Here is a 12,579-nt window from a genome sequence, read left to right on the forward strand (position 1 = left end):
TACAATGTAATATAAAAACCACTTGTTTTTGTTTTATTGTGAAAAAACATGTTTTATGTACATAATGGATAACTTATAATAACCCTTGGCTTTTTAAAATTTGGTCCTAAAACATTTAATGTTAAAAAACAATTTTATTGGAACATTTTTTGAATTTTCACCATAATAATGATAATGTTGTAACATAATGTAATGATTTCAATGAAAAAATAACATGTTATAAAAAACAGACTAAAATATTCAACATCTTCATTCTTTTTGCTGTTAATTTCAAATCCATCATTTGAGATTTTTTCCGTTCAATATCTTCCATGTCGGTCTCTATCTCGACGATGTCCTCCTCCTCCTCCTCCCCCACGTTCGCGACTTCTTGACCTACTTGACCTACGCTCCCTACTCCTTGATCGTTTTCCTCTGTTTTCCCTGCCTGCACTTCTACTGCGACTTCTTCTTGTTGGTGGTGATCTAGACCTTGACCTAAAAAAGTATAGGCATATAACACAGTTAAAATCCTTTCATTTTTTTCAATACTTATATTTCATTTTCATGTGAAAAATGAGTGAAAATGTTTATCCTTAAAATACAAAATGTATACTATTCAGTGTAACTTTTACATCCAAAATCATTAGCCCATCTAAGGCGTGTCACTTTTTGACTTTTTAAAATACAATATTATTTGACCTGTCCTTTATTGTAAAGTGTTGTGATATTTCCTTCCGATTGCTATGCTAATCATGCTGTAAATATTAAGGAATTTTCTAATGTGAATTCTCATGAAACTAATTTCTTACTTTCTCTTCCTACGACTACGGCCGTAGAGCTCTCGTCTCAGTTCTCTTGAAATTGGTTTCAGATGCATGAAGTTACAGAAGCCCCCTCTGGTACATTCTCTGAAATTAAAGAGTAAGTATCTTCTTTGTTGGTGGCTTTTGGTAAATTTGAAAATAAATAAATTCATCTCTTAAATGCCTAACAACATAATATCAATATTTCACTCTTCATAGAAATGAAAATCGAGTGTTAATCTAATGTAAGTGATGTTGAAAATACTTTATAATCAAAATAATGTGCATTTGTAACAGTGAAAAAAATACACAAATATAGAAAATGTTCTCCTTTGAAGAAGTTTTTGTTTTTAAAGATCTAGAGTATTATTTAGTTCCACAACTAACTGGAGTAATTTATGAATACATTTTGTACTTTGCTTTTGATCCTTTTATTATCATATTGTCTGTATAATTTTGTATCTATTTACCACATTCTATGCTGCCCCATAGATTATATATTCATTTACCCTATTCCATAATCCATACTGTCAGTATGATTTTGAATATATTTACACCGTTCTTTTCTGTCTGTATAAACTAGTATCTATTTGACTATACTGTATGTAAGATATATCTATTCAACCAATTCTATACAACCTATATGATTTTGTATCTATTTACCCCATTCCATACAACCTGTATGATTTTGAATATATTTACCCCATTTCATACTGTCTGCAGCAAGCTTCTCTAAAGTCTGTTACTGGTGACAATTCAGCGTGGATTGGTCGGCCATTGAACCAACGGTTGTTTAAATCATTCACAGCTTTCTCTGCATCTTCTTCATAACGAAACTATCAAAACATACAATAAATGATATTAAGTAGAAATTTAATTTAACTATTCATTTTATTAAACTGCAGAGTAAACCTGAGAATCAGCTATCATTTTACCATTTGCAAATGAACAAAATTAATTTGAATTAACTTTCTGTTATAATAGAAAAATAATTGACTGGTAAATTAATTACTACTGGTGTATATGTAAGCTGACTTTAAATACAGATCCATGAAAATCTTTATAATGTCAAATAAAAAAAAGGTCAACCCACATCCAATATTTAGTAGAGTTAACTAAAAAAAAAGTTGCAGTGTTAACATCTAATTGAGACTGCAACCCAGAAGACACAACTAACCTTGATGTATACATTTCCAACCAAATGATCTCCCAGGTTGTCACAAACATTCATTTCTTCTATTTCACCATACTGAAATATATAGAGTCAATTTATTTTTCAAATACAAAGTGAGAAAAGAAAAAGGAATTACAGTGAGTTGACTATAGGTGTTACTGTAAAACTTCACCTATAGCTCAACCTGTTTTTAAAATTGACAATACAATAGGGACATTTAAAAATTAAATTGACCAGTTGGTATTGTTAGATTTAAATCTACCTTGATGTTACCTGTAAAAAAAAAAATTTCACCTAAATCAAAGTTTCAACATTCTTTTTTCCTGAACTTTTTCTTACCTAGGATTATTCTATTGAGAGATTTTTATTTTACTGTCATTCAAAATATTAGGAGTGATCAAGCCAAACAAGAATGACTATATCATATGTTATTTTCTTGCAGTTTATTTAAAATTGCATGGCCTAAAATGCACTACATTTCATCTTAATGTTTGCATAGCCACTACTAGCAGTGTTTAATACCCTAAATAATCCAGTCGTAATATTTCACTCACTTTATGAAACATCAAAATCATATTTGAATAAACAATTTCATTTATTTTTTTACACTATTGACTAATATTTGACATCTCATCCAGGTCAAATATTAGTCAACAAAGTTTTAAAATAATTCCCAATTTTATTCATTTTTCACTACTTCACTAGATTTTTTTCAAAATCCATAGTATAAATTCTGAATAACTTCCCATGATATACATCCTAATTTAACAGGTGCAGAATCTATACATAATTCAGAATCTTGTAATTTTTTTTTATCATTTCCATTACTATATTCCAAATAGTTATCCTCACTTAACAAATATTTTGTAATATTTTATTTATATTTTTACTATACATCACTTGATTTTTCTATATCCCAGTAAACATTTTTTATTTCATTTCCTATTATAAATTTCCAAATCAAACAATATTTGATCCAGAATTTTATAATGACTATTTCCAATTTCACATTCACTTAAAACATTTCCTCATGTTAGGAATATTTTAGAATATTTTACTTTCATTTTTCACTTTATCACTAGATTAGTCTATATCCACTGCATTAATTCAACATTTTATTTCATTTCAAAGATCCCATTTAAATGGTAAATCATCTTAAGTTTGTAATAGATCCCAAATTAATAATGAATGTTTTTAAAATCACATCTAAAGCCACAGAAACATGTTGGATGAACTCACACTATATCTCCTACTTGAATTCCAGTTTTGAAATTTTTTAATCTTTAACATAACTAAATCCCATCGTATGAAAATTTGAATTTCCTTGAGCGAACACAGCATTTTATGCACAAAAGTCCCACTAATATTATAATAGATTTCAAAGAAAAAACACAGCAAGGTATACTCCAAAATTATTTTCGAATTTTACATGTACAACATCATATGTAAGCCCCACAAAACAGCTTGAATGAATTATTTCCTCCTTGATGTCCTTCATGACAATAAAATCTTGAAAAAAAAACACATCACATTTTAAGAAGCAAAATTGCTATAAAAAATCTAAGAAGTGTATTCAAATAAAATAAATCCAATATTTTATGCACAATGACACCAAAAGATTTCAAACATTGCAAATAATAATCCAAAATGAGAATCTTGAAGGGACATGTGAAGAAATGAACAACATATCCATGTGAAAATTTAAACTGTAAACAAACACCTGAACAGCTATTTCTTGTTTCACTGGCAGCTGGACAATACTATATATAAGGGTTAGAATTTTAGAGAAGCATTTAGTGTGTAAAAACAGTTTAATTTTCAAACATAGTAATACATATTTAATTTAATTTTTTACTGATTTAGAATTTTAGGTAAAAAATAGATAAATTATATATATCAGGGATTTAAAACAATGAAAACCAGAACTATTTTCTTCCCTATCAATTTTTTAATACAATAATCCTAGGTAAGAAAAAGTTCAGGAAAAAAGCATGCTGAAACTTTGGGTTAGGTGAATAAAAATCTTTACAGGTAGCATCAAGGTAGATTTAAATCTAACAATACCAACTGGTCAATTCAAATGTCCCTATTGTATTGTCAATTTTAAAAACAGGTTGAGCTGTAGGTAAAGTTTTACAGTAACACCTATAGTCAACTCACTGTAAATACTAAATAATATCAAAAACTGAAAACATTTGGAACTAAAAGAATTATTAGCTAAGAAATAGCAAACAAGTTAAAATAATTTAGTTTTGTTTCAAACATTTATAAGTGGGGTATAAAGATATATTTTTTTTGGTAATTAGCCGTCAATTTGTCCCATTTTTTCAAAATAACATAAATAACAATTACGGATGTATCATTGGCTTGAAAGTCAATAACCCATCTCATTTGAATGTGTATTCATGCAACCTTTTTAGTTCAGATGAGTTGCACATGTGTTAATGGTATTACCATGAAATCAAACAGACCTTGATATTTTATCATTATACAATTGCATTGGCTTGTCTGTCTTTTTATATTTATGATTGTATCTGGCTATATGACTGTCTGCCGTGTTCAGAGATCATCCTGATGGACAATTAGATGGGGTCTAGTCTAAAATATGCAGTACATGCTGATACACTAAAGCAAGTCCATGCATTGTTAATTGTTTCTCTTATATAATTGAGATATACATTTTAATATGCTATATATCAAATATGAGAGTTTTGGTCAAATCAGTTGACATGAATTTGACAGCTAGTGCTAATTCATTTATAGAGTTAGGTGATATGATGGAAATGCTGAGACAGATATTCAACCGAGTATAAAGAAGGACATATCAAGCATGGATTAAAATCTACAGGTGGATCTTCATTGCAAGAGGTTTTAAAAGGCAGAGAACATGGAGCCCTCCCGACAAAAAGGGCAAAGAAGTTTGTAAACTTTCTAAACTGGGATTATATTTCTTTTAGCACATCCTAGCTTTAGTATTCTACAACTAATCTTTTTACTGTGAAAAGTTTCATCAATATTTCTCCAGCAGTTTAGGAGGACCTTGCAAAAGACTATTCCCCATATTTGCATTATTGAAGGAAGTAAGTTCATCATCTCCCATTAACATGTGGGGATAGGAGTACACTTAGTTATGCACAATGTGGAAAGTTTCGTTAATATAAGGATAGATATTTGCACTTACAAAGCACATGGACAGAAAAATGGGGGAAAAGATGATTCCTATTCAACCAGTCAAAAAATGTCTGCTAAGGGTTTATAAAGTCCATAAAAAATATTCAAAATTCAAGCTTGACCTGTGTTTGGGGTTTAAAAGCTTTTTGTAAGATGGTTTTGTTAAAGCATATGCAAATTTATCTAACAATCTTAAATCTGTCTACAGTATTATTGGGCATGGTAACTCTGAACGACTCAAATTGAACTTAGTCCATCGAAATATTGTTAAAGTTTTATATTACATATATATGTTGAAGCATATTAAAGTATCAGTAACTGAGCAAAAAAATCAAGAATGTCAGCAAAATTGAACATCAATGTTACATGAGCTTCTACATTTATGTTAATCATATAAAGACAGTCAGTAAAGTTCCTTCATATAAAATTAACCATTTCAAGATATAATGCAAGCAGGCTTTGATATTTGTAGGTACTTTTTAGTCAGTTAATTTGATATTTTTTTATTATTGTATTATAAGATGTGTTGTTAGTCAATAGGACAATATGAGTTCATACTTGTATTATACTTGTTTGTAAAGTAAAATGAATCAGTAAAGTTTGAGAATTGAAGGTTCTAAAAATACATGAATAAAATATACAGGCAAGGTTTTAGAACTTATGTTTTTCACCTTTTTCAGTTTCTAAGTATGCTTGTATTATTTCTTAAAAGAGTTAATTATAAGTTCATATAGCAATGAAAGGGTTATCTATAAAGGACTAGATATGGACACAATTTCTCATCCTACCTTCTCCATTTCTACATAGATTTCTTCAAAGAATTCATCGTAGTGTTGTTGGATCTCAATTTCATCCATATGGACTGATAAAAAAATAAACAGAGGCAAAATATATAATTACACACAAACAGGGTTAGTAAATCCTTTTATGTCTGGGAACACTGCTGGCTACAAATTGGAAAAAAGCCGAAGAAACTGTCACACACTGTAATGCACAATATAAATTTCTGATATCCGAAAATCGTAAATACCATTTTGAAGAATTTCGATTAGTTTTGTTATTAATCAATAATGTAAAAAGGGTCTAATTTATAATATTAAAAAATTCTAGATTTGATCTATTCAGCAATTTTCAAATCTATATTTGCCAAATTACCAATATTTTGCATTGTATGTATGTGACAATTACTGAATCTGTAATAAAACGAGCGTCATTATATAGTTACCTTATCCTCTAACTCGGTAAATACTTCCTCGAAAAAGTTGTCAAAATCTTGCTGGGCCTCAACATCATCCTGTACAACTAATATAAAACATATATCCTCATAACCTTTTAGTTTTATTTTAACTTTAAAACCAAAGATTGAGGGGCCTGATGGGTTATTTTCGTTCTTCCTGATCGGCGCATTTTTGCTATTGTGATCTATTTTTCTACAGATTATTTTTATTTTCATTATCGTAATCCGTGATCATGGAAAGTTATTTTCTGTGAATCGTGATTGACAAAAAAACAACTCGTGAATCGTGATGAGACCCCCCCCCCCCCTCTATCAGGCCCCTCAAGATTATATTTAGGATATTGAATTAAATTATTCAAAAAGGCTGTACAAGAGTTTTTTTCTGACCAAAAAAAAAAGGTATTTTAGAAATATCAATATTGAGACCAATTTTTTTTCTGAGAGAAGTTTAAAAGGTGTTATGAGTACTGACAAGTTTTCTATGAGTAATATGGTGCCAATAATGAGTTTGTAAACTTTTTATGATAGTAAATATACTCTACAATGATAAAATTTAGGATGTGGCCATTAGCCCTCTTCATCCATGGCATTCCTGGCTACAATGCTATGTTTATTTGAAATCATTTTTTTTTCTTTCAAAAGTTTATTTCTACTGGAAAAATGTTGAAATTTGTAATTAAAGACAGCTTCTTATCAACAGCTTCTTATCATGCAGAGTGTCAACTAATAGTCTTCTGTAAACATCTTTTTGAGACTTGAAACTTATTTTCTATAATAAAATGTCAACAAGAGTTTTATTCAATATTCATTTACGGAGAATTTCGATTGGCTTGAAACTTGCATGATCTAGAACTGACTATTTGTTAGTTTGATTGTACCGACAAATAAATATTTTAATCTTAACTTAATAAACTTTACAGTATCATAACAAGAGGAGAAAAAGTATATTTTCAAAATAAGACGAATTAATGCAGGGTTAAAGGCATCATTTTCTGTGACAAATGCAATGTTTTCGGTATATTTCAAATAAAATCAAAAATGACATTTTTCATTTGTATGCAATTACTTCTGATATAATTATAGTTAATAAACTGTTTTCATTCTAGTTGTATATTTCACTATAACTTAAATTAACATATAAACAGCAAATATTAATTACAAGTCATGACAGTAAAAGTTAATGATTTAATACATAAAACCTATCTTCAATATTAAACCTACATATTTTGTTTTTACCAAAGATTCAATTAATAAAACTGATATGAGCATGTATAGATATATACATAGCATACAAAGAATTGATTTATTTGTAATGTTTGTAGTTGAATGCTATTGAACTAATCATAATATTGATATTGAAAAAATACACACATTTAAATGTGAATATTTGTACCTAAAGTGTACACAAAACCATAAATATATGTGCAGTAATGGTCTGTTTTGAATTACATAAAAATTCAAATTGCATACAAGATAATTTATCCATAAGGTTTGTGCTATAAATATGTCAACAAGCATTTTTTCATAATTTGATATAAAACAAAATCACAAATTATGATGTGAAATGCAATGAAATGATAATCTAAAATTTTCTTCCAGAATACTTTTTTAACAAGATTTTTCTTTATAAATGTTCTGAATGAATAAATATATATAATTGAGCCAAAGCTGACCAATACCAACAAAGGACACTTGCAAAGCAACAGCTATATAGATAAACTAAATTGTAAGCAAATTTGATAATTTTACAATGTAAACAAATAAAATGTGGTGATCAACTGCAGCTAAAAATAAATCTTTGTGTCTACAACAAAAAACAGAGTAAAATCTAAAACAAAAAAGAAATGAGTATCTACAAAAATAATAAGCAGAAAAATATACAACACAGGATAGGATGACCATTTACCAATTTTGACCTTTATCAATTAAACAACCATGAGCTCTTAATAGTTTGATCTACTGGGGGTAGGCACTAAAATACGGCAAGGATATTGATATGTTTAAGATGAAGTCTACTAACTCTTAACTCAAATATTGTTCATATGAAAAGTATACTTTCAAATTTTTATTATTTTTGATAAATCCAGTGGTGTACCAGCCATTGTTTTGTCAAGTCAATTGAAGTCATGTTTGTTGAACAAGGATAAAAGTCAAATGTGAATTATACAACAAAGATATGCATACATGTAAGCATTGATAAGAGTTATATTTGTTAAATTTCTCACTTTATTTCAATTTTTGTTTTAAATCTATAAAAACACTGTATCTGCAAGAAGGTATTTCAAACCAAAACAGCTATTAAACTTTTGATATTAAAAAGTATCTACAGAAAAACACAAGTAAAATTACTAAAATGTAGACAATACTGAACAAAATCAAGGTCATGACAAATTTAAGACAGAAAATAATTTTAAAACTTTTTTTCTCTCACTACAACACCAGACAATATTGGACACATAATACATACTATGTGAGCCATCAGCTGTAAGGGCAGCATTCTGTGGGTTCAGGTAGGCATTGATCATAACAACAGTCTGAAACATACAATACACATCGTATCATAATCAATTCTTCAGTTACATGTACATTCAATGCATTGGTTCACTCAAACAAACTTTAAGACAATGCTAAAGAATTAATTCAAAATGAGATTTGTTTGCAGTACTTCAAGAAATGGATTTAGCGTTGTACAAATGATTCCATGTATGAAACATGAATGTAACAGAAACAGGTTCGAAAACTTACATGTAAGACGTTAAAAACTTTTAAAATATAATGAAATTACTTTTTTCATGTTTGTTATTTTATTAACAATTAAAGTTATGAATGTCTTTTTCTGTGTTTCTTAAACACTAAAAAAATTTACTCATTGATGAGACTAATGATCTACTTAAATAACAAAAAAAAATGTTAAGTTATGTCACCTGACTGAAAGTTGGTTTGTTGTGAAGACGTGAACATCTTTCTCCATGTCGACAGGCACCAATTTTAAAGTAAAAGGAACAGTTAACTCTGAAATGAAACAATTACAAAATGCAGTGATTTTGCTAGCGCTCGTCACTTTCGTATTTTACGAAAGGGTTTTCTCATTGACGAAAGTATTTCAAATCAATTTCGTCACTTTAATTTTGAAAGTGTAAAAAAAAATTCGCAATAAAAACTATAAATCTACCTGTCTTCATGTTTTTGACAAGTTTATGACCTCCAGGTAATTAACATTTTTAACAGGTGTTACAAGTTGTGATTACAACTAATCCGCTTATCGCCATCTGATGGGTCACTAATCCGTTAATTATTATTAAACCCCATAATTGAATGACCATCATAATTATTTCCCCAGGAAAATCAGTCAGTCGTCAAGTCATTTCAACAACCAGGAGTTTAGTTTCGTCAATTAATCAAAAATGTAACAACCCGGTCAGTTCACATTTGAATTTCAATATTTTTCCAATGATCTGAAGTTCATTTGTCGTAGATTCGTCATTTGAAGGCATTTTCGTTATATTTGATTTAAATTTTCATCAAAAAACTTTCGACAATTTCCATTTAAAATAAAGAACTTTAATGTGTTTATTCAAAACTGTCACGAGTTAAACAGGTGCTTCCTGTATTGTGTTCTACGCATGCGTGAAAGTATTCCTTTGACTATTTATAGACTTTAAAAAAAACGTAAAATACGAAATCATTTAATTTAGAATCAATTAAACGAGAGAGACAAATATCTCTTACTAAAGGAATTTAAACAAAAAAATGATAATTTCCTGATGAATCCGGACTCGTTTTGAATTTATTATCCACGTGTCACTTCCCGTTTTCGTTTCATTTTAAAACCGAAAGTAGTAAACGTGATCTATTGTTGATTTGTTTACAACCTACTTTCAGTCATTATTATAGTTCCAAAAAGGATTTTACACATTTCCAACTTGAAAGAAATGATTTCCAAATATCGATTTAGACCTTTTATATGGATAATGATTATGCAGTGAAATAATCATTGCAAGTTAATTTCTGCTGTGATTCCTTGTTTAAAAAAAATAGAATCCAACTTTTGTTGATCAGGAATGACCCCTGGAACAAACTGAAGAGAAATTGTGAACTAAATTTCTGGATTCCATTTCAGAATCTTTCATAATAATGGCCAATACAGTCAAATCATACAATAACTGCCAATCATGCTGGTGCCTCAATCCCTTAAAATCTGACAAATTAAGTCAAAAGATGAAGCTAATAATATACATCATTGGTCCCTTGCTTTTACACAAAATAAGGTTGATTTTAATAGCGCGCAAAAGTGACTAAAGCCCTCAAAATCCTAGCTTAAACCCTGCAAAATGTCAATGTGTTTCTTTGAAACTAAATTTTGTCAATTAATTCCTATGACACCTATTTCTTAAAGCATACATTTGTAAATGTGCAATCTAGTATTATAAATAATATTCAAAATTGACAACAACACTTCAAATGGTCTGCAATTTTATTATCTAGGCAGGCGTCTTCAGGACAGTTTATATACAATTTATTCTGCCTGAGGTACTCAAAGTGGTGCATATATGTATGATTAATTTTAATAAATTTTCATATATCAAGGCTTATGAACAATTGCCTAAACTTACGAAATAAATTTAAGTTACAAAAAGAAAATATTTCAAGATCTTTCTCTCGTATATTCAATCAATTGTCAACAAATTATTTGTGACTTTTTGTCCTGTGACTTTCTGTCCGTTTACCTTTTATTTAATAGTTGTTAGCATGGCTTTTTGCCATTTTGGTTTTTATCATGCGTCTGTAAAGGTCGCAATTATGCCAAAGCACCAGAGATACACATAGTTTTTGGTGAGGTTTGTGTTGCTTTAATAGTCTTTTTCTATGATGTGTTTTGAGTACTATTGTTTGTTTGGTTTTTTTTTCATTTCTATCTATGGCGGTGTCAGTTTATTTTCGATTTATGAGTTTGCATGTCCCTCTGGAATCTTTCACCCTTCGTTTATCAGATTTAAATTAATGCTTTTTATCCACCTTTACTCGTCTGTTAAATTTTGACGTCACAATTGAAAATATCTGACACCACAATGGAATATGGATAGTTGTATGAAGTCAATAGTTCAAAAGGCGCAGATTTCCACATAGCGATAAGGTATTTACCTCAGACATGTAAGACTTATAGTGAATCGGTGTGAGATTTTCTGATTATTTTTAACTTTTTTTTTTTTACAATAGTCATGATCTAGAATTATGAAAACGTACATAATAGTCATAAGATATCATATTTAACCCAATTTAATACTAGATTTAATCATTTTAGGAGTCTAGAGAACAATAAAGCCAAAGCCTCAAGTGCGTCATTAGGCTAGCCCATGGCACGAGCCGGTGCTTGGCATTTTCTCTGTTTATCAGCTATAATGAGGCTCATTTTAGGGTATTAAAATGAGCATCCTTAATTCGTCATATCTTATAGAAATGATCATTTCGTTGTTTAATTTGTTAGTGCGTTATTGTTGATCATACTTGTCTTTTTCTGTTCCAAAAATCGATGCCAGATACTCTGCCATGTTGAATATCTGGTTCTGACGTTAGATCGATGAAGAACATGTACACGTTTGCTCCTATTTATAAATTTTAAAACAGGGAACCATGATAATTTTTTAAAGTCTGCCTAATTACCAAAAACTATAGCTATGATGATAACGCATAACCATGTTCTCAATCTTCAGTACAGTAAAACCTTTCAGGCACATATAAATTTTCCTTAAGTAGAATTTCACTGCTGGTAAAGTTGTATTTTGTAATTTGTATTCTATCTTCTATTGGAAAAAACCCAACAGAGTTGTGATATTACACTAATAAACTAATTGTAAAAACAAATTTTTTAAGTTGAATCACACATGTGTTATAATGCATGATAAAATCAAACCCCCAAAATAGATCATGAATTTATACATTTTTAGCATTATTTATATATATAATATATTGTATCAAATATTATTGGAACTAATTGGCTTTAAATAGGTGCCGAATTGACTAGATGCCGATTTAACCAGGTGCCAATTTGACTTGTACCAGCCTGTTATAAGTTAAGTCTTAGAATATCATGAGGCTCAGCAGTGCTTCTAATTTAAATATAGTGAGGACACTTGAGAAAGAATTGTCACTATCTATTTCAACATGTCCTGCATGCACAATTTTCTAAGTCTTTAATAGATATAGGAAGATGT

General features: G+C 29.3%; 1 protein-coding gene across 1 annotated transcript; it reads right to left on the reverse strand.

Annotated features, from left to right (window-relative positions):
* LOC139524581 (splicing factor U2AF 35 kDa subunit-like) lies at nt 1-11,997 on the reverse strand. Its single transcript, XM_071319442.1, has 8 exons — nt 11,873-11,997; nt 9,292-9,379; nt 8,835-8,901; nt 5,919-5,992; nt 1,963-2,034; nt 1,488-1,621; nt 792-890; nt 1-477 (listed from the first exon to the last, which is right to left on the reverse strand). Exons 1-8 carry the CDS (start codon nt 11,914-11,916, stop codon nt 300-302), a joined length of 756 nt encoding a protein of 251 aa, XP_071175543.1. The 5' UTR covers nt 11,917-11,997; the 3' UTR covers nt 1-299.
* Nucleotides 11,998-12,579: the final 582 nt, after the last annotated feature.

This window comes from Mytilus edulis, chromosome 5 (genome assembly GCF_963676685.1).
Source record: "Mytilus edulis chromosome 5, xbMytEdul2.2, whole genome shotgun sequence".
In the NCBI taxonomy this organism is placed as follows: Eukaryota; Metazoa; Mollusca; class Bivalvia; order Mytilida; family Mytilidae; genus Mytilus; species Mytilus edulis.

What these genes read in the sequence shown, in the direction of transcription:
- LOC139524581 (XM_071319442.1), bottom strand. Translation starts at nt 11,916, where the DNA reads ATGGCAGAGTATCTGGCATCGATTTTTGGAACAGAAAAAGACAA. An exon ending in ACAAACCAACTTTCAGTCAG is followed by an intron (nt 8,902 to 9,291) that starts GTGACATAACTT and finishes TGTATGTTTCAG; the next exon opens with ACTGTTGTTATGATCAATGC. An exon ending in TACAGCTGATGGCTCACATA is followed by an intron (nt 5,993 to 8,834) that starts GTATGTATTATG and finishes TTTTTTTATCAG; the next exon opens with TCCATATGGATGAAATTGAG.